The following is a 20,710-nucleotide window of genomic DNA, read 5'->3' on the forward strand; positions in this document are numbered from 1 at the left end:
GGGTGAATAGAAAAAAGCGTGTGAATGACTTCACTTGTCTCTTGACAAAACCCATGTAATGAGGCAGTAAATTTGAATTTGGATAATCTTTTCTGGACATCTAAGAGTAAAGTTCCCTTTCAGCACTCTTAACGCTTTGTAAAATTTCTGGCTTATTTATTAATAGTGTTGCTGTATAAGCAAACATATAAGAATTTTCCAGAACTTCAACTACTAATATAAATTAAGCTTTTAAACATGTTCAGAGTGCTCTGTCCCATCAGAGTTTAGCTTCTTAAATACAGAATATGCTGGACACTTCAGAAGTTGTATTTAGTGCAGCTCTTTTTAAACCATCTGGATTTGTATTCAGGGATGCTTTATAGAAATAGCAAAGTAGGAGAAAACAAAACTCTCAGGCTTTGACTAGTCTAAATAAAATTAGTTACTTGATTGAGAACTATAACTTTAAATTCAGATACTTTTGTATCCACTAAATTACCTTTAAAAAATGGAAACATCATATTTCTTTCCCACGACTTCTCCTTCCAAATATTGTGTTGTTTGTCCTCATTAAGTCCATTCTCTCCTAGCCTGTTTTGCCTGTGATGTGTCACCTATGCTTATATAAAAGAAGACAGGTGCCAATTATTTGCTCAGGTGAGGGGGAGAGAAAAGGCATCAAAGTGTGTCTTCCTGATTTCTAAGTCTCATGCCATGTCAGCACAAAATTTCAGATTCTTTGCACCTAGTGACCTGAACAGATCATTGTGGGCTCGGAGAACTTGGAAAGAAGAACAAACACTGGGGATGGAGTTGTCTGGAAGACTTTTGCGGAGTCTCTAAGGGTACTCTGTAGAGAGCAAAAGCATGAGGAAGTATTATCAAGAATAGTAAATACACTACATTGTAAAGCAACTATAATAAGATAAAAAAACAAAGGTGAACAAATAATATAAAGCATCTTGTGGCAGATAAGACAATTACCAAACTGAGAAGAGGCAATGGAGGGCCTTGAATGATAGGATAAGAAATTCAAGTTTAATTCTTTAGCAAGTTTCATTAAGATTTTTGAGACGATCAAGATCATTTACAGGCTAAACTATATATATACACACACTTAGCTAAAACCAAAGCTCAGTAAATCTATTATTCATAATGTCTTTTGTTTTAAACAAAACTAGCATGCTATCTCCCATTTTCTCTATATGTATGCAAACAGGAAAGGTTTTATATATAAGCAGAGTTTGTTTTCCCTGTTACTTATTCCAGAAACACTGTTTTCTCCATGTCCTGTGGCTTAAGTGTTTGCTCTTCATGTTACCCCTCTCCGGAGTGCCCCCCAACACACGGGAATGGCCAAGACAGAAAGCTAGGCAGGGCTGGAAACCAGAAATCGCAACTGATTCTCCAGAGAAGAGGTAATGAACAAATTATTCAATTTCAAAACTTCCAAAGGGCCCGGAGTTCAATTCACCCTGCACATTTCCACAAAGTGAAGCATGCTCTGTTCTCTTTAAGAAACTGTGTGATAAATTACAGCAGAGTGGATGGAAGAAGAAAACAAAAATGTGAATATAATAGTTAACACCTGTATCATATTTATTGTTATTTACCAGAAGAAAGCAATAATAAAGCAAAGGTTTATGAAAATATTAACTTCTGCTAGAAGACTCTAAATTTCATCTAAGTCACTCCAACCAATTGGAAGTAGAAAATGTTGCCCTGAATAGTTTATCTCCTCCCCCTGCCTTTTCAGCTTCTGTTTTGTCGCAGGCTAAGTATTCTGCCTTTTACAAAATACTCGTATCACTTAGCAATGTTCCCAGTTCCACCACCTGGATCCAGAAGTATGCAGCTGAAGCAGTCGTCAAGTTCTAATCCCAGAATCATTAAATCACTTCCTTCTTCCCCTGATTATTCTGTTGCCTCTTATGCCAGTTCTTTTGGCAGCTGCACCTGTGATTTAAGCATTTGAAAAGAGAAGAAAAAATGAATCTTAGTTATTCAAGTGTTTTACAGCAAAAATGGCAAAATGTACATAACTCAAAAGGTATAAAGTGGATTAAAAAGTCTGGCCAGAGAGTGCCCCCCACCCAATCATGATAAAACAACAATAACCACAGCCGCCACAGACTGGGTGTTTCATGATGACAGGGACAGATCCAAGGGCTCTGAGAATGTGGTGAAGCTTACAATGTAAATAAGAGAGGGCAGGTGCTAGAATCTGCCTGGTCCATTATGCAGCTTACGAGTTGCATAATGCTATGCTGTGCTATGCTCAGTCGCTTCAGTTATGTCCAACTCTTTGTGACTCCGTGTACTATACCCCACCAGTCTCCTCTGTCCATGGGATTCTCCAGGCAACAATACTAGAGTGGGTTGCCATGCCCTCCTCCAGGGAGTTACATAGTATTGGGCATCAATTCTCTCAGCTATAAAATCATAGTATTTCATTTACAAGGCTACCATGAGGATTAAGTGATGCAAGTTAATAATCAATGCTAACACTTCTTTTTAAAGCATTTTCTCGTTTCATCTTACGACCATCTTGTAAACAGGGGATGGACTCAGAGAGAACAGGCAATCTGCTTCAGGTCACAGGGCTAGGGAGTGGCAGAGCTAGATGTGAACCTGGACCTGCCTGATTTCATTACTCATCTCAACCACCAAATAAACGCCACTGTAAGAACATACAAATATGTTCTTTCCTCTTTAAAGTGAAGTGAAGTGAAGTCGCTCAGTTGTGTCCAACTCTGTGATCCTGTGTGTGTAGCCTACCAGGCTCCTCCGTCCATGGTATTTTCCAAGCAAGAGTACTGGAGTGGGTTGCCAGTTCCTTCACCAAGGGATCTTCCTGACCCAGGGATCGAATCCAGGTCTCCCACATTGTAGGCAGACGCTTTACCGTCTGAGCCACTAGGGAAGTCCCTCCTTTTTAAAGTGTATTACTAATTTGACACTAAATTTTACAATGTTATTTGGAGAACCCCCTTCCAAGGGTAAAAAAAAAAAATTGCAAAAGAGTAGTATAAGTCTGACTGAAAATCAACTTTGAGTTTTGTTTCATAGGAACAACTCAAAGATAAAGCAAATTCTTAATAGGTTTCAAGTGGTGTTACATCTAAGGAGAATGACTTATCCACCATGAAGGTAACTTTCCGAGAATGCTGACTAAAGTCCAAAGGACCCTGAGATATTGTATGATAATGACTTAAAAATATCTTTCCTCCTACTGTCTGTGTCCACCCGCCCGTGTGACAGACCACTGCAGCCACCTGCTATGGACTCTCTTCAGCCAGTGCTTTGCCTACAACCTTTGGATAAAAAGGTTTCCCAACACCCTGCCCACTGGGGAGAACCTTGGATGTGTTGCTGTTGCCTGCCTGGTCTTCAATCCACAGGGTCCTCCATGTGCTTCTGAGTCCCTCTCCCTCCCTCGTGCCAGACTTTCAGGAGGGGAGGGGTGTGACTGCAACTTGATTGGGGTCACCCAAGGAGAACACCATCAGAGAAGAACACCAGTAAAATATATAATGCCAGTTAGTGAAATTAACTGCAAAGCTGCAATAGAGAGTCAAAACTGTGTTCTTTCCATTGTCAAATGGAAAAAATACTTTTATAGTAAGTTATTTCATATATACATATGCATAGATTGGTTCCCAATTAATAAAAACATTTTCAAGAGCAAAACATGACAATGACCCAACATACGAAACCCAGAGATATACTGACATATTTAAAATGTGACCAAGTTGGGAGTTCAGATCACTGGGAAAAAGAATGAGTCACTGATCAATGGTTAGCTACTTAGCAAAGAAATAAAATAGCAGACTTCTTGCTTCCTACTTACGTCTAAAACCCAACCCTTTAATTCATCTATAATATGGAATTTTTTTTTTTATAAACCAAAAGCAGGAAGAAAGGCAAAGATTTAAATGAGATTTTAAAAAGTCATTTCCAAGCAGACCACAAAAGACTGAAAAAGAAATAAGAAAAAGAAAACTAGATCTGATATTATAAAACTTTCAACAAACAAGAATCTACTCACATTATTGTTAGGGGGCCCTGTTCCCCCTTCACTTGTTGGTTAAAAATAGTTTTGTTTTTTTTTAAAGTATATGTATAGCATTACACAGTGTACACACACAGAGACATATACCCAATGGCTGGGAGCAATTGGGCAGGATGAGAAGACCCGTTTCAGCAGGGGTTATTTAATTCAGCACACCCAAATGGAGTTCCTGTTCTGGGTCAACACCTCAGTGGGTACCTGGGACAGAGATGAGGAAGATCTACCTTGAGGAACTCGGAATCCACTAGGAGACCTAATGCTGTGTCTGTGAGAGCTGTCAACCCGAGGCATCAGGAGATAAGGTTTGCCATGGATGTCACTGAACAGTGAGTGTCCAAGTGTGGCCTTCAAGTAAGCAGCATCAGCATTGCCAAGGAACATGTCAGAAATGCAAATTCTCAGACCCCATCCAAGACCTACTGAATCAGAAACTCTGGAGATGGGCTCAGTAATCTGTATTCTATCTTCCAGGTGATTGTGATACATGCAAAAATGTGAGAATCACTATCATAGACTTTTTAAAAGTCGTACATAAAAATTCTTTTTTTTCCCACTTGGTATCAGGGAAGGGCAGCTCCTGGTCTGTATAATTCTGGTCCACTTATGCTCCTTTGAGATGAGTTTGAAATGTTACATTGCTTTCTTCCATGGAGACTCCCTGCATTAAGAGTGTAACATTGCTCAAGCTCTATTCTAGATTTGGCCTTGACTCTTGAAGATTCTCTTGGGTTTGGGTTCTTGGTGTTCTTCTTGTATTTTGTTTTGTTTTGTTTTTTTAGGCAAAAATATGGACAGAAAAAAGGAAGGAAATGAAGGGAACTCTGGGGGTTTTTGTGTTCCCAGGTGGCTCAGTGATAAAGAATCTGCCAGCCAAGCAGGAGATGAGGGCTCAATCCCTGGGTTGGGAAGATCCCCTGAAGAAGGAAATGGCTACCCACTCCAGTATTCTTGCCTGGAGATTTCCAAGGACAGAGAAGCCTGGCAGGCTACAGTCCATGGAGTCACAAAAGAGTTGGACATGACTTAGCACCAAACACCAACAAACAACATTTGTGGCTTTAAACTTGAATGTATGAGAGAATGGAGACAACGTGAAAAACCTGAAGCCAGAAATAACAACTATAGATCTAGAAAAGGGAAGCTTGATTTGGGGACAAATTGAATAAGGGTACTAAGAAACCCCTGAGCGACTTAAAGGGAAAGGGAAATTGGGGGATCGTCCTAGATTATGTGATAATTGAAACAAAGAGAGAGGACAAGATGGGGAAAAGGAGAAAATTGCAAAAGGATAGAATCTAGAAATCTTAGTTCAAAAGAAATAAGATATAATAAATGAGGCAAAGAAAAAATGGCCAGCAATTAAAACTCAGGAGTCTATAATCTTAAATTTTTGTACTCATAGTGACTGCTAATGTGTCATAGAGTCTTTTGGCTAACTAAAGCTGCTTGGGAAATTATCGTGAAATCTTTCTGAAGGAAAAACTTAATTGTGTCTTTAGGCACCTGGCTGAAACCAGTCCAGATACACATAAGTGAGCCGAAAGTAAAATTAAGTGAATAATAAAACAGTTGGGCTTCCCAGGTGGCACAGTGGTAAAAGAATCCGCCTGCCAATGTAGGAGATGCCAAACATGAAGGTTCAATCAGTGAGTCAGAAGATCCCCTGGAGAAGGAAATGGCAACCACTCCAGGATTCTTGCCTGGAAAATCCCATGGACAGAGGAGCCTGGTGAACTACAGTCCACAGGGTCACAAAGAGTTGTACACGATTGAGCAACTGAACCTGGACGCACAGGAACAGTTGTCTTGTTTGATTGGCACCAAAGGTTGCATAGCAACGCACAGGTCATAGCAAACACTCTCTTCCAACAACACAAGAGAAGACTCTACACATAGACATCACCAGATGGGCAACACCAAAATCATATTGATTACATTCTTTGCAGCCAAAGGTGAAGAAGCCCTATACGGTCAGCAAAAACAAGACGAGCAGCTGACTATGGCTCAGATCATGAATTCTTTATTGCCAAATTCAGACTGAAATTGAAGTATGTAGGGGAAACCATTAGACCATTCAGGTATGACCTAAATCAAATCCCTTACAATTATACAGTGGAAGTTAGAAATAGATTTAAGGGGTTAGATCTGATAGACAGAGTGCCTGATGAACTATGGACAGAGGTTCATGACATTGTACAAGAGACAGGGATCAAGATCATTCCCAAGAAAAAGAAATGCAAAAAAGCAAAATGGCTGTCTGAGGAGGCCTTACAAATAACTGGGAAAAGAAGAGATGTGAAAAGCAAAGGAGAAAAGGAAAGATATAAGCATCTGAATGCAGAGTTCCAAAGAATAGCAAGGAGAGATAAGAAAGCCTTTCTCGGTGATCAGTGCAAAGAAATAGAGGAAAACAACGGAATGGGAAAGACTAGAGATCTCTTCAAGAAAATTAGAGATACCAAGGTAACATTTCATGCAAAGATGGGCTCGATAAAGGACAGAAATGGTATGGACCTAACAGAAGCAGAAAACATTAAGAAGAGGTATCAGGAATACACAGAAGAACTATACAAAAAACATCTTCATGACCCAGATAATCAGGATGGTGTGATCACTCACCTAGAGCCAGACATCCTAGAATGTGAAGTCAAGTGGGCCTTAGGAAGCATCACTATGAACCAAGCTAGTGGAGGTGATGGAATTCCAGTTGAGCTATTTCAAATCCTAAAAGATGATGCTGTGAAAGTGCTGCACTCAATGTGCCAGCAAATTTGGAAAACTCAGCAGTGGCCACAGGACTGGCAAAGGTCAGTTTTCATTCCAATCCCAAAGAGAGGCAATGCCAAAGAATGCTCAGACTATCACACAGTTGCATTCATCTTAGACGCTAGTAAAGTAATGCTCAAAATTGTCCAAGCCAGGCTTCAACAATATGTGAACCATGAATTTCCAGATGTTCAAGCTGGTTTTAGAAAAGGCAGAGGAACCAGAGATCAAATTGCCAATATCTTCTGGATCATCGAAAAAGCAAGAGAGTTCCAGAAAAACATCTATTTCTGCTTTATTGACTATGCCAAAGCCTTTGACTGTGTGGGTCACAATAAACTGTGGAAAATTCTGAAACAGATGGGAATACTAGACCACCTGACTTGCCTCTTGCCTGTATGTAGATCAGGAAGCAACAGTTAGAACTGGACATGGAACAACAGACTGGTTCCACATAGGAAAAGGAGTACATCAAGGCTGTATATTGTCATCCTGCTTATTTAACATATTCAGAATACATCATGAGAAACCCTGGGCTGGATGAAGCACAAGCTGGAATCAAGATTGCCGGGAGAAATATCAATAACCTCAGATATGCAGATGATACCACCCTTTTGGCATAAAGTGAAGAATAACTAAGAGCCTCTTGCTGAAAGTGAAAGAGGAGAGTGAAAAAGTTGGATTAAAGCTCAACATTCAGAAAACGAAGATCATGGCATCTGGTCCTATTACTTCATGGCAAATAGTTGCAGAAACAGTGGAAACAGTGGCAAACTTTATTTTGGGGGGCTCCAAAATCACTGTAGATGGTGACTGCAGCAATGAAATTAAAAGATGCTTGCTCCTTGGAAGACAGTTATGACCAAACTAGACAGCATATTAAAAAGCAGAGACAATACTTTGCCAACAAAGGTCCATCTAATCAAGGCTATGGTTTTTCCAGTAGTCATGTATGGATGTGAGAGTTGGACTATAAAGAAAGCTGAGTGCTGAAGAATTGATGCTTTTGAACTGTGGTGTTGGAGAAGACTCTTGAGAGTCCTTTGGACTGCAAGGAGATCAAACCAGTCCATCCTAAAGGAAATCAGTCCTGAATATTCACTGGAAGGACTGATGTTGAAGCTGAAACTCCAATACTTAGGCTACCTGATGTGAAGAACTGACTCATTAGAAAAGACCCTGATGACTGGAAAGATAGAAGGCAGGAGAAGGGGATGACAGAGGATGAGATGGCTGGATGGCATCAGCGACTCAATGGACATGAGTTTGAGTGAACTCTGGGAGTTGGTGATGGACAGGGAGGCCTGGCATGCTGTGGTTCATGGGGTCACAAAGAGTCAGACACGACTGAGCGACTGAACTGAACTGAACTGAAGGGTTGCATAGTGTTAGTTGCTCAGTTGTGTCCGACTCTTTGCAACCCCATGGACTGTAGCCCACCAGGCTCCTCTGTCCATGGGGATTTTCCAGGCAAGAATACTGGAGTGGGTTGCTATACCCTCCTCCAAGGGATCTTCCTGACCCAGGGATCAAACCTGTGATCCCCTGGAGAAGGGAATGGCTACCCACTCCAGTATTCTTGGCTGGAAAATTCCCATGGATAGAGGAGCCTGGTGGGCTACAGTCCATGGGGTTGCAAAGAGTAGGACACAACTGAGCAACTGACACTTCCACTTCCAAAAATTGCATATGATATAAATGCAGTTGGTCTCTGTAAATTATATAGTTTTTGCAGATGAGATTTCTATCTCAGTGCATGTACAGATACTTATCTGGGATGGCTGGCAGTGAGCAGACGACCAAATTTTTTAAGATGAAAGGAAATCATATATTATCAATGAAGGATATGTCTATACCAGTCTAACATCTTTCTTTTGGGCTGGCATCATATTGACTCAGAGTTATCAACTCAGAGGGAGATAACTTAGTGATTAATAAATTCAGTTAGATAAGACAAAGTCCTTTAGAACATAGCTAAACACAACAAACTAAAAAACTGTACTGGAGTCCAATAAGCAATCCAAATGAGTGAAAAAGGCCAGGTGTTAGGCAGTAGGGCACGGTGGAGACTGAGTTAAAACTGGAGAGTCCGTTACCTGTCTCAAGGAAGAAACTACCACCAATTCAGCTTATTTGTACCATGCATATGCAGGCCCCATGTGGCTGGATCTGATGTTTCAAATGCTGCCAGATACCTGGATGTTATCATGGGATATTTTATAATTTGAACAATAATACTCAAGCCAAACAAAACAGGCCTGCAGGCTGGGTTTTAAGTCGCCTAGTTTTCAATACCTGGCCCACAGAATACATCTCTCTTAAACTGATTTAAACAGGCAACATCTTAGAGGAGGCAGCATTTGAGCCAAGAAAGAATACAGATTTTGTCCTTTATTTTCTGCTAGCAACTTCAATTCTGGAATCCCAAGCCAGAAGCATGTGATGGGGAGAGAATAAATATTAAAAGGAAAAAAACACCCATAACTTTAAAATATAAACTGAGTACTTCATGATCTATGCTCTAGAAAATACAAAAATAATATCTCCAAGTCCGTGAGAGAAAAAAAAAACAAAACTTTTTTCCTTTAAGAGTAAATAAGTTCTAAGTATGTTTATGGACATTCAGCGTTTTAGTTAGGAGCATCAGTAGAAAGAATGACAAGATTTCCAAATTGAGTTTTACCTTCATATTTGAAAATCTGGTGGTTTAAAGAACATCTCTGTCCTCCAATCAAGTGGGGAGGGAGAACCCCCATAATCTTTAGTTTTACCTCCTTAAAGTGAGTGTTGCTGTGCCTCGTTTGACCAGCCAAAAATAGCCCTTTTCTGCTGAGATCCTGAAATTTCACTGCAGATGGCGTTTACAATATTTCACCGAGTCTAAGATGCGTGTTTTCTGATGTTTCCATATCCCCTACATCAGAAAGCATCTCACAATCAATAGTGTTTTAGAGTAGCTGGCTGCAGGCAGCCACACAATCACAGTATAACTTTTCATACCATTAGCACTTCCACTGAGCTCTGTGCCCTGTTGGAATTAAACACACGCAGAGGTATTTAAAATACCCTTAAAGAACGACAGAGCAAATAGGACAAATTGTGTTGGGTCTGTAAGAATTCTTTCTACTCTTTTGAAATTCCACACATTTCAAATGATTTCAAAAGAAAAAGATAAAAAATGTCTTTTAAGAGAGATTACACTAAGAATCAGCATTAAAGCACTGACATTTATTATGTATGCAGCAAGGCGCAAAAATGCAGCCGTACCGAGCGAATTGATGTCAGTCAAGTGAATTTTTGTCAGCTGGATGATGCGTTTTCACATTTTTCTTGCAGAGCATTTTATAGGACCACGCTGATGAAGTTGTGTGATATTTTGTATCTAAGATACATGTCAAGAGATGTCTATTGCAAGCCAAGCCAGGCAACTGAAAGCAGAAGATGCCAATCCCTTGGAATAGATAAAAGACATTTCAAAGCAAAGACTGATGTACAAGACCCCCATTCACAAACTTTGTCAGAGTTCACTTTGCTGCGTATTTTTCTTTCTGAGTGGACATTAAACACACACAACTTAAAACTGATACCAATCAAGAACTGATTGAAAATGGAAAATGTAGTACTTACTAGAGTGTGGCAGTTTGGTAATTATTACGGTGAATTTATCTTAATACCTTTTGCTCTAGAATCTAGACTCAAAGCTGAAGTGACTAAAAGACAGAGTATCTTGACCATGAAAATGATAAAAACCAACACTGTAAGCTCCATGAGGTTAAGACTATACCTGTCTTATTCACTGCTCATGGTGCCTGACACGTGGTAGCACTAAAAGAATATTTATTACAAATTGATGGATGAAATTCAGCCAACTCCAGGCAAAGCAGATTTGCTCAGTAGAATCTTCCTTCAGAGGGCTTCCCTGGTCGCTCAGATGATAAAGAATCTGCCTGCAATGAGGGACACCTGGGTTTGATCCCTGGGTCGAAAAGATTCCCTGGAGAACAGAATGGCTACCCACTCCAGTATTCCTGCCTGGAGAATTCCACAAACAAAGGAGCCTGGTAGGCTACAGTCCATGGGTCACAACAACTCAGCCATGACTGATCACTTTCACTTTTTTTTTTTACATATTCCTTCAGAAGGCAGGGAGAGGGGTCAGATGATCATCTAACCTTCACCCTCTTGTCTACTCAGAGTCTACATTCCACCTTTAACGCAGATTTTAAAAAGACTTCTCTTTATTCTTTTTGGACCAATGCTATTTTCTGACTGTCTAGCCACCACGGCAGTTGGGATTTGCTTTGACAACTGGTTACGGAGTGATAGCCCTAGCCTCTCTCAAAACAGCATCCTGATTCACCCCCTGCAGAGGTCTGGCTGCCTGGAGAAGAGCAGGTGCAGAAAGTGTTGATGTTGCGCCCAAGGGCAGGCAGAGATCTCCTGCCCGATCTCATGTGACCTCTAGCACTCTCAGCCTGGCCCCTGCCACAGGAAGACTCAGAATCCCTCTAAGTCACAGTTGAACGTCATCTTTGATTTAGAAGAATGAAGTATTGTCAATTCTGTATTTCTAGGGGATGGGAATAAGGGACATACACATATATGTGAATAAGCAACAATCATATTTGTGGATTTTTTTTGTGGGGGGCCATACAACACAGCTTGAAGGATCTTAGTTCATGGGCTAGGGATTGAACCTGTGAGAGTGCTAAATCTTAACCACTGGACTGCCAGCAAACTCCCTGTATTGTTTTAGAATATAAATCTCTTTAAAGCAGGGAAAAGACAAGTTTACATGGAAATAGTTAAACTATCTTGAAAAAACTGTGACTCTCTAATGGCATAACATAGTGACTATTTTATTAATGTAATATCGTGGCTAAATTACATATTAGATTTTAAAACAATACAGTTAATTATCAACCACCTGTGGCCATTGGACACACACCTTTCAGCCTCTATAAATCCCTTCATAGTAATGACTATAAAAAAATTTATTTGTGTAACTTAAGCTGAAAGGAATGGAACATTTTTGTCTATCAGCGGTAGTAATAGTGAGTCATAATAAGAAAACTGAAATAACAGTAAAATATTTTAAAGCTCCATTTATTCATGGAGACATTAATGTTAAATTTATTATTGTCCGCCTACCTAAAATATAAAGAGTATAATTGCAATAGCAGGTGGTATCCCACTCATCTACTGAAAAGAACTTTTTAAAGCCCTACAGAAGCACTTATCCACAAATGACTGGCCTAATTAGGCCTCATTCTTACTTATTCCTGCAGCAGTTCCCTGGGGATCTCAGCTTGTCAGTTCTGTGTGGCAGGAGTGAACAAAAGCTTGACCAGGGATGCTCAGGACTGAATTCCAAAGTCAACTCTACCACTTCTGAAATGTTATTTAACATCTCTAAGCCTCAATTTCCTTCTTATAAAACAGGGAGAATAGTAATACCTACCTTATAGGATTGTCAAGGTGATTGTAAGAGTTAATTCATATAATGGATGTGGCCCATACAAAGTGCTTCATAAATGTGGGCTGTTAGTATCCTGGTTACAGCAGTCATATAGATTGTAACTGTGTCTTTGAGGATAACCAATAATTTAGATCTAGCAGTAATGCTGACAGGTTTCCCTCAGTTAGTGACAATTAGTGAGAATGTCCTGGTGTTAAAACGAACAGGGAATAGAGTTGGGAGAGATTGACTGTGGCCCTGTGTTCACCGTTTCTCCCTCCTCCTACTTACAGGTTTAAGATAGGCGATGTTACTGTGACGAATGTCGTTCAAGAGCTGATCTCGGGGGGTAATTTCCACCAACGGGGGCGGCCTGTTTCTCGGCACGGGTTTGAGCGTCTTGATCACATCTTTGAGATTGGTTTTCTCGGGTGGCTCTCTGGTTTCCGGCATCCGAGATTTGCGCTGGATCCTCTTCAGCTTCACCACGCGGAAGGAGTCGGGGTCCGTCCTGTACTTCGGTGGCTGCGATGGCTTTTTCGTCACCTCATTTTGTCGACCGAAGGGGGCTGCTTGGGGGTTGGGAGGTCGAGGAGGGGGAGGCTGGAGGAACTCCTGCGTCCGGGAATCCGGCATTGGTCCTCCCAGCATCTCCCACATCCCAGGGGGCAGCCCCAACCCGTTCTCCAGCATGGCTATTAACTTCCTCTGCTCTTTGAGCTGCTGCTGTTTCTGTTCTTCTTGCCTTTTCTGCCTTTGTCTATCCTGATTCCTGGTGAGCAGATTGGTTACTACCATTCGTGGACCCGGAAGCTCAAAATGGTAGCCCATCTTCAGGAGAGTGTTGTTCGCTTTCAAAAGCCTGGCTATTTCCATTTCAGCGTGGTGGCCCAGCATATGTCTCTGATTGTGAAACCGAAGTTCGGTGAGTGTCTCGTTAAACTGGAGACACCGCATGATGGCCATGATGCCCTTGCCTGTGATGAAATTGGACTCTATGTTGAGAGTGGTAATGCTCCTATTTTCACGCAACATGTTAGCCAAGGCGAATGCTACATTCTCATCCGCACCCACATTCGCTAAACTGAAGGTTTTGACGTGTTTGTTTTTCTTCATTGCGTTGACAAAGTCCAGCAACATTTCTTTGGGGATGTTTTCAATGTTGTTCAGGTTGAGTTCCTTCATGTCAGGGTCATTTTGTCTCACTCGCCTTAAGCTCCCATCCAGGTCCGTTTGGTTTCCAGAGGGCCTTGCGCTTACTTTCAAAAAACTGGTATCTAGAGCTAACTTCTTGGGATCCAATTTTGATATTTTTTTCTCAGTTTTGTCTTGAGCCTCTGGTCTGCCTTTCTGTTCTTCAGTTACTTTACTAGTTACCTGTTGGCAGGTGTTCTCACCATTTCTGATTTGCTCCTTTACCTTACCTTCCTCTCTTTTTGTCCCATCACTCTCTTCACTGTCTTCTTTTCCTTCATCTTCTGCATCATCTTCTTCATCTTCCTCCTCATCTTCATTATCTTCATCATCATTATTTGCTTCTTGGACATTGTCACTGCCCTGTGATTCTCTTTTATGTGCAGCGATTTCACTGTTAAGCTTTTCTTTTAAATACTGGGACATATTGTTATTGCTTTTGTCTATTGCTTCATGCTGTTTTTGAGCTTTTTCCTAAAAGAGAAATTTAGAAAGGTTAGAATACGTAGCAGTGAAGAAATATGAAGAAGAGCAGTATCTATTGAAGATAATAAAAAGATTTATTATTTAGTGAAAAAAATAAGCAAATAAACTCTAGGTATAGTATTCTTTTTGTTTACATGTATATTTATGTGTACATATGAATATGTATGCATGTACATACTATATATATGTGTGTTTGTAAATGTATATGAAAAACAAACTGTTGTAATGTTTATCAAATTAATAGTTATCCTTGAGGAAGAGAGGTAATTAAGATAATTGAGGAAGGGATGTGGGGATTTTAACTTTGTACATAATTCTAAACTGAGATATTTTTTCTGAAACAAAGTATGTCTTTGTTAGTTGTTTTACAAGCAAATACAACCAAAATAAAGCTAAATTTTTATAGGCACACACAGGCACAGACACACATTTTTTTGGTTGTGTTTTTCTCCTCCCAGTTAATTTTCAGACCCTCTATTGTTTTTAAAGACAGTGTTCAGTTCCAGAAGCAGTTAAAAGTTATTTTTGAAAACCTTATGGGATTATTCATCCATTCACTGAAGTCTTTGTTTTGTATACAGCTGAATAGGAATTTTGTATTCCATAGCTCTGTGTTACATAACAATTTCCTTATTGGCCTAACCAAAATTTACATACCTAATATGTTTGCCAATTTAATATAATGTGCACAACAAAGTTCCCTGAAAATAAAAGCTATTGTGGGGGGAATGAGAGCAGTTTGATATTTTGGAATATGCCAAAACCCTTGTCTTTGATTTTTTTGTCTGCTTAGCTCTGTGAAAACTGCCCAGATGCTTCAGGCACAGGCTTTCCAGTCCAGTTCCCTGGGAAGGAATGTTCTAGGAGGTAAAGCCAGGTATAAAAGGGGACAAAATTATCAGAGATTCAGAAAAAAAGAATTGCTTAGTTTGGAAAGGAAAATAATAGTCTCTTATCAATAATGTTTATTAGATGCTTACATATTAATTATACACTTTCCCATAAAGGATGTATACCTCGTAGGTGTCATTTTGAAAGCTGGTGTAGAAGTTTGACATAGAGGCTTATGTGAGCAAGAACTTAATCTGTAGAGGAAGAAACTGGGAAAGGGGGTCAATTATACAGCTACAGATGGAAACTAAATTTTTAGTGGTGAGTATACTGTATATGGACCTTCCCAGTGGCTCAGTCAGAAAGAATCCGCCACCAATGCAGAGACATGGAAGACATAGATTCGACCCTTGGGTCAGGCAGATCCCCTGGAGGAGGAAACAGCAACCCACTCCAGGATTCTAGCCTGGAAAAGTCCATGGACAGAGTACCTGGCGGGCTACAATCCACTGGGTTGCAAAGAATCAGACATGACTTAGCAACCGAGAATAATACTGTATGTAGAAATAGAAACGTATAATGTTGTATATGTGAAACTTGTGTTATAAACCAATATTATTTCAATAAAAAATAAGCCTAAAATTTTAAAAAAAGAAAGAGCTTGATTTTACTGCTCATACCATTATAGGTTGGAAGTGACACGTAAACTACCTAAAGTTTTCTCTGCATTTCTCATTTGTCTCAGCAGGGGGAGCCAACCATTAAGCTGTTTAAATTATACAAAAGGAAGAAACAGTGTTAGAAGTACCCAAGTTTGTTTTTCTTGGAAATTGGTATTCATGTAGAACTGGCTTTTACTCAAGTTGTAAACTGTCTATAAATTGTACCTTAAACTCTAACCTGGTAAAGCCAGCAACTTATTTTCTTAAGTGCAGTACATGTTTAAACTCTTCTGACTATGAAATCAGTTAATAACTTTCCTAAAATTTCATCTAGTATGATGGTAATGTGACAAGATGTACCTACCAAAAATAAATCAGCAGGCATAGCTACAAGAGACTTTACCTGTGAGGATCTCTGTTTTCTTTTTGCCAAGTCACTTTTAAGTGAAACATTAAAAAAATATGCTGATATGCACTTCTAGTTTTCATATAAGGAACATATTTAAAGAAAGAACTATCTTTAAAACAGCCTAATAGGATCAACCTCTAAATTCACCACTGATACTTAATGCACTGTGGTAATGGATTTTTTGGTTACTGGACTTGGTTTATTTATTCATTTTTTTTTAGGTGTAATAGTGACATTTTAATGGCCACAGATGCAAAAGCTTTAATCTACGTGGACTTGGTTTAATTGCAGGGTGTGTGGCTGAACTTCAGGGGGACTGTGACACATTTATGATTGTATGTGAAACAGTGCATATGTACACGTGCCAGAAGGAGGACAAAGAGCTTTCCTCAGCATCGTAAAGGGTCCTGTGAGTCAAAAGAAGCATAAAAGACAAATGCTTCTGCGTTATGAGTTAATTCATTAAATATTCATTTCATGCCTACAGAATACAGGTTTTCCTGTACAAGAAACCCCCAGCAATTTTTTAAAAGAGATATTTACAAGAAATTATCACTTTTTTCCTCCCAGTTATACTATGTAAGTGTTCTAGAAAGTTCTGATCTGGCATAGGATTAAATATTGTGATTTATGTATAAACGTCAACAAAACAAGACAAAACATGGAGTCTTGAGAAAAGACAGTTACAATAGGGACACGCATCAGCCCAGGCCAGGAAGCCACTTCCCCCTTGTACACAAATCCCCCTTACCTTGGTTGGCACAAAGGTGACAGGAACACGTTCGTCTTCCAGCATGCGTCTGGATGCCTTTTGCCAATACATATAATCAACGAGAGATTTATGGTCAAAGTTCCCTGTTGGTGGCTTGTCGGTCTGATTCTTCTGAATCATTCCCACAGGAAGCCTGGGGTCAGGGGCCATCACCTCCATTTCCGACTGTAGTTCTTTGAGCTCTTCTGGGGACAAGTTGGCCAAGATTTCATCTTCATCAATCTCCCCATCGATTTCTTCTTGATCTGAATTCCTGCTATGTTCTGACATGACTCTGCTCAATACTTTTCTCTTACTACAAGAGGAGAAATAATCAACAAAGATTTACAAAAAGAAAAAACTCTCTCACTCAAGAAGTTCCCCCAGTTAGTAAGTGTCCCAGGTCAATACCACCTTGAGGAGATTTCCCTCCCCCACAAGAACCCCAGTGGTGCTTGCTGAGCTGCTAGGGGTGACTGCAACTAAGTTCATGCCGTAACTATATTAAGCAAGGCTTGGTTGGAGACGGTCAATTTATGGAACTACTATGCTTCTCTCTTCAGCAGCTTGAGTCAGCTGTGCAAATCCATCTGACATTTCAGTACAGCTGCTTTGGTTTGCCAGGCCTCCCAAATCTCTACAGGAGTAAATTCTTAGTTCCCTTCCTATGAGCTCTCATACTGTCCTATACAAATTCATGCAGTCCATACACACACCCAAGTACTGCAGGGGAGGCCACTTCTTATTTAAATGATGAAAACAACTTACAATATTTCAGAAGAAAAATCCAAACAGCAACTTGAGGTCTACTGAAGTGAAAAATTCATTTGAAGGTGGAAATCAAGCTCTCAGGACTTGCCTCTTGACTATCATGAGACTCTGGAAGTAAATAAAACTGCACACAGGTGAGCAGAGGCCTGGCTATGTTACTTACCCACGGCGTAAGCTGAACCTCTGCAAGACATCCTTATTTGCATCCTGATCCTGTGATCTAACAGATGGGGATGAGCAGCACTTGAATTTCCACTATGAGTGAGGAATTTAATATTTTAAATAATTTGTTTTTCTTATTAAATATCTATTAAGCCAGGATAAAAATGTAAATGGATCTAAATTGAAATATCAAAAAAACACTCAAACCATTAAAGTACTGGAAGCAATCATGAAAACATTTTCTTTTTCATAACTTCAGAGGACAATATGGCAATATTTATCCAAATGAAAAATGCATACTCTCCTTGACCAAATGCATACTTTCAGCATGTAGGAATGTATTCTACAGATATAACCCCCATATGGGTGAAATAATAGATATGTGTACAAAGCAGTGTATTGTATGCTATTATTTGTGTCATAAAACATAAAAACAATGTATGTATATATATTTATACAAACTTTATCAACAGATCCTTGGAAAGATACACAAGAAACCAATACTAGTGGATGCTATTGGAGAAAGAAATGGGTTATCTGGGGGGACAGGACTAGGAAAATAGACTTTGTTACTGTATACCTTTTATAACTGCAAATTCTGAAACATAAATATAGTGCCTGCTCAGAAATATACACTTATTGTATAAAACAGGATAACACATGGAAGCATAAAATTTCCCCTTATTGCACTACTAAGAGCTACCACTATGAACATTTTGGTTTATCACTCTGGTCAGTCCTTTCTTCCAGGCATATAAACTCAATAATCTTTTGTCATCTGTCTGGTTTTTAACTTAAAAATCATGTGTTTTTTCTAGTCAATAATATATTCTGCTACTACATTATTTTTAATAACTCCCTGTTAAGATTCTTTATATGGAAATTCCATAATTAATGAAACCAATCTCCAATTATTGAATATTTGGACTGTTTTTGATGCTCACAGCACTTCTTCAGTAAATATCCCCTGTAGTAAAATATACACATGCAAGTTTATTTCTTTAGGATAAATCGAATACACACCAAGAAGTGTAATTACCAAGTCAGAAAACATAAGGAAATTTAGGGCTTTTCATATGTATGGCTAGGTGATCCCCTCAATATTATTATAACCCATCCTCAATACATGTATATTATTTACAAATTATATACACGTGTTACTATTTCAATATCATCTATAATATATAATTATATTTATACATAAATATAAAATATACATTGTCAAACAATATATTCTTGAATATATATATAATGTTTGTAAGTATAAATGAATTTAAATGTATACAGACATCTGTATAATAAAATATATGGAAAAAATTACATGTGAGAAGTTTTAAATGGACATTCTAATATTTTCTTTCTACCCTAATAGTTTGTTTTGAACACCCCAAGATCAAGAGGCTTTTCATATGTATGGCTACATTTTTCTCCAGAAAGCTATTACCATTTACTTGGAATGACCATTTTTAAAGTAAAGAATATTGATACACAGTGGCAGCTTACTCTTGGCCTCTTCTCTGTAGAGACTTCCTCTTCCACCCAGTCCTGTAAAAGGGAAGTAAAAGCTTGGCCTCAGTGGGCAGAAAGGTAGCCCACTTTACAGACAACTGATTTGCAGACCATTTCAGAGGCTTTGCTTGCAAAACAGTGATCACAAAGAGTTGGACAGTACTGAGCACGCACACATGCACATGCGTGCACACACACGCAAAGAGACTGTACCAAAAAGAGTTTTGTGTTCAAGGAGGTTTGGAAATGTTATATTCTGCAATTGTCTTTCAGAGATTTGTAAAGCACGTGAACTTTTAGACTCTGAGAAATAATATGTGAAAGAAACCCATTTATTTAGCCCAATACTCCCCAACTTCATTTAGTTAATCAAGCTTTTTTTTTCCTTTTAAAAATCACTCATATCCTTGCAATTACTTTCCAAAATTTGTACTTTGGGAAATAATGATATAACTATAAAAGCTAAAGATCCTGGAATCAGTCTGCTGGATTCAAACCACAGCCCACTCCTTAGTAACTGTGTGATGTCTGACAACTTACTGACCCCCAATGCCTCATCATAGAAAAGATATCTCAGAGTAATATTCACCATATGCTATTAAAGAGAGAACTAAATGAGGATACAGATAGATATTGATGTAAATATATAAATTAAGTAGGACAGTACATGGCACAGAGCAAATCCTCAATACCCGTTAAATATTGCCAGTTTCATATTTCATGGATAGCCACAGAAACACTTGAAGAAAAACATAGGCAACTGTGAAATGTAATACATTTTATAAACCACTTTCATAACAGAAACCATTATATTAATGGCAATAAACAAAAATGGTTTAAAAAATCTTGTTGCTCTTGCAGAAAGCAACTCAGAGGCTTTTAGGTGGAACTGTGAATAGGATTCCCAGGTTTCCTAGTGAAAAAGAATCTGCTTGCCAATGGAGATATGGGTTCAATCCCTGGGAAGAGAAGATTGTCTAGAGAAGGAGATGGCAACCCACTCCAGTATCCTTGCCTGGGAAATCCCATGGACAGAGGAGCCTAGTGGGCTATAGTCCATGGGGTTGCTGCAAAGAGTTGGACAGAACTGAGCATGTTTATAAAGAAAATAGAAAATCATCATTTGCATGTAAATAGGAAGCTATCCTGAGAAAATGATCTGAATTGTTGCTTGTCAGCTTTCAGATTTGTATTACTATTCTGGTGACCAAATGCTTTTGATGATCATGCAGATTCAGAAATTCCAGGAAGGGACGCTGCCTCAGGTCACTTCCATCTTGCTGAATGAGTTGGGAAAGGGGGTACATCTCTCCCAGCTGCTTCCATGGTGCACTTCATCCATATGCTGACGGGAAGAGTTTTGCTGGTGTAATTAGTCTCATTTGATGCACAGATGATTTAGCTGTGCTTTCTCTTAATGATGTTCTGCTGCTGCCACCTCAGCAGCTTCTCACATCAGAATCCAGCTATGATGCCAAGAGAGCAACAAGCTGTAGGATCACCGATTGACTTTTATAGTCACACAGGACATCACAGATCAGACTCTCTGACAGAGGTTTATTCAGTGCCTGGGACCTTCACCCCATTCAGTTCTGTTCAGTTCTGTTCAGTCACTCTGTCGTGTCTGACCCTTTGCGACCCCATGAATCACAGCACA

General features: G+C 39.3%; 1 protein-coding gene across 1 annotated transcript; it reads right to left on the reverse strand.

The window, feature by feature from the left end:
* Positions 1 to 1,557: 1,557 nt before the first annotated feature.
* LMOD3 (leiomodin 3) lies at positions 1,558 to 17,509 on the reverse strand. Its single transcript, XM_052650451.1, has 4 exons — positions 17,380 to 17,509; positions 16,612 to 16,927; positions 12,570 to 13,946; positions 1,558 to 1,938 (listed from the first exon to the last, which is right to left on the reverse strand). The coding sequence occupies exons 2-4, from the start codon at positions 16,900 to 16,902 to the stop codon at positions 1,912 to 1,914; spliced, it is 1,695 nt and encodes a 564-aa protein (XP_052506411.1). The 5' UTR covers positions 16,903 to 16,927; positions 17,380 to 17,509; the 3' UTR covers positions 1,558 to 1,911.
* Positions 17,510 to 20,710: the final 3,201 nt, after the last annotated feature.

This window comes from Budorcas taxicolor, chromosome 1 (assembly GCF_023091745.1).
Source record: "Budorcas taxicolor isolate Tak-1 chromosome 1, Takin1.1, whole genome shotgun sequence".
Classification (NCBI taxonomy): Eukaryota; Metazoa; Chordata; class Mammalia; order Artiodactyla; family Bovidae; genus Budorcas; species Budorcas taxicolor.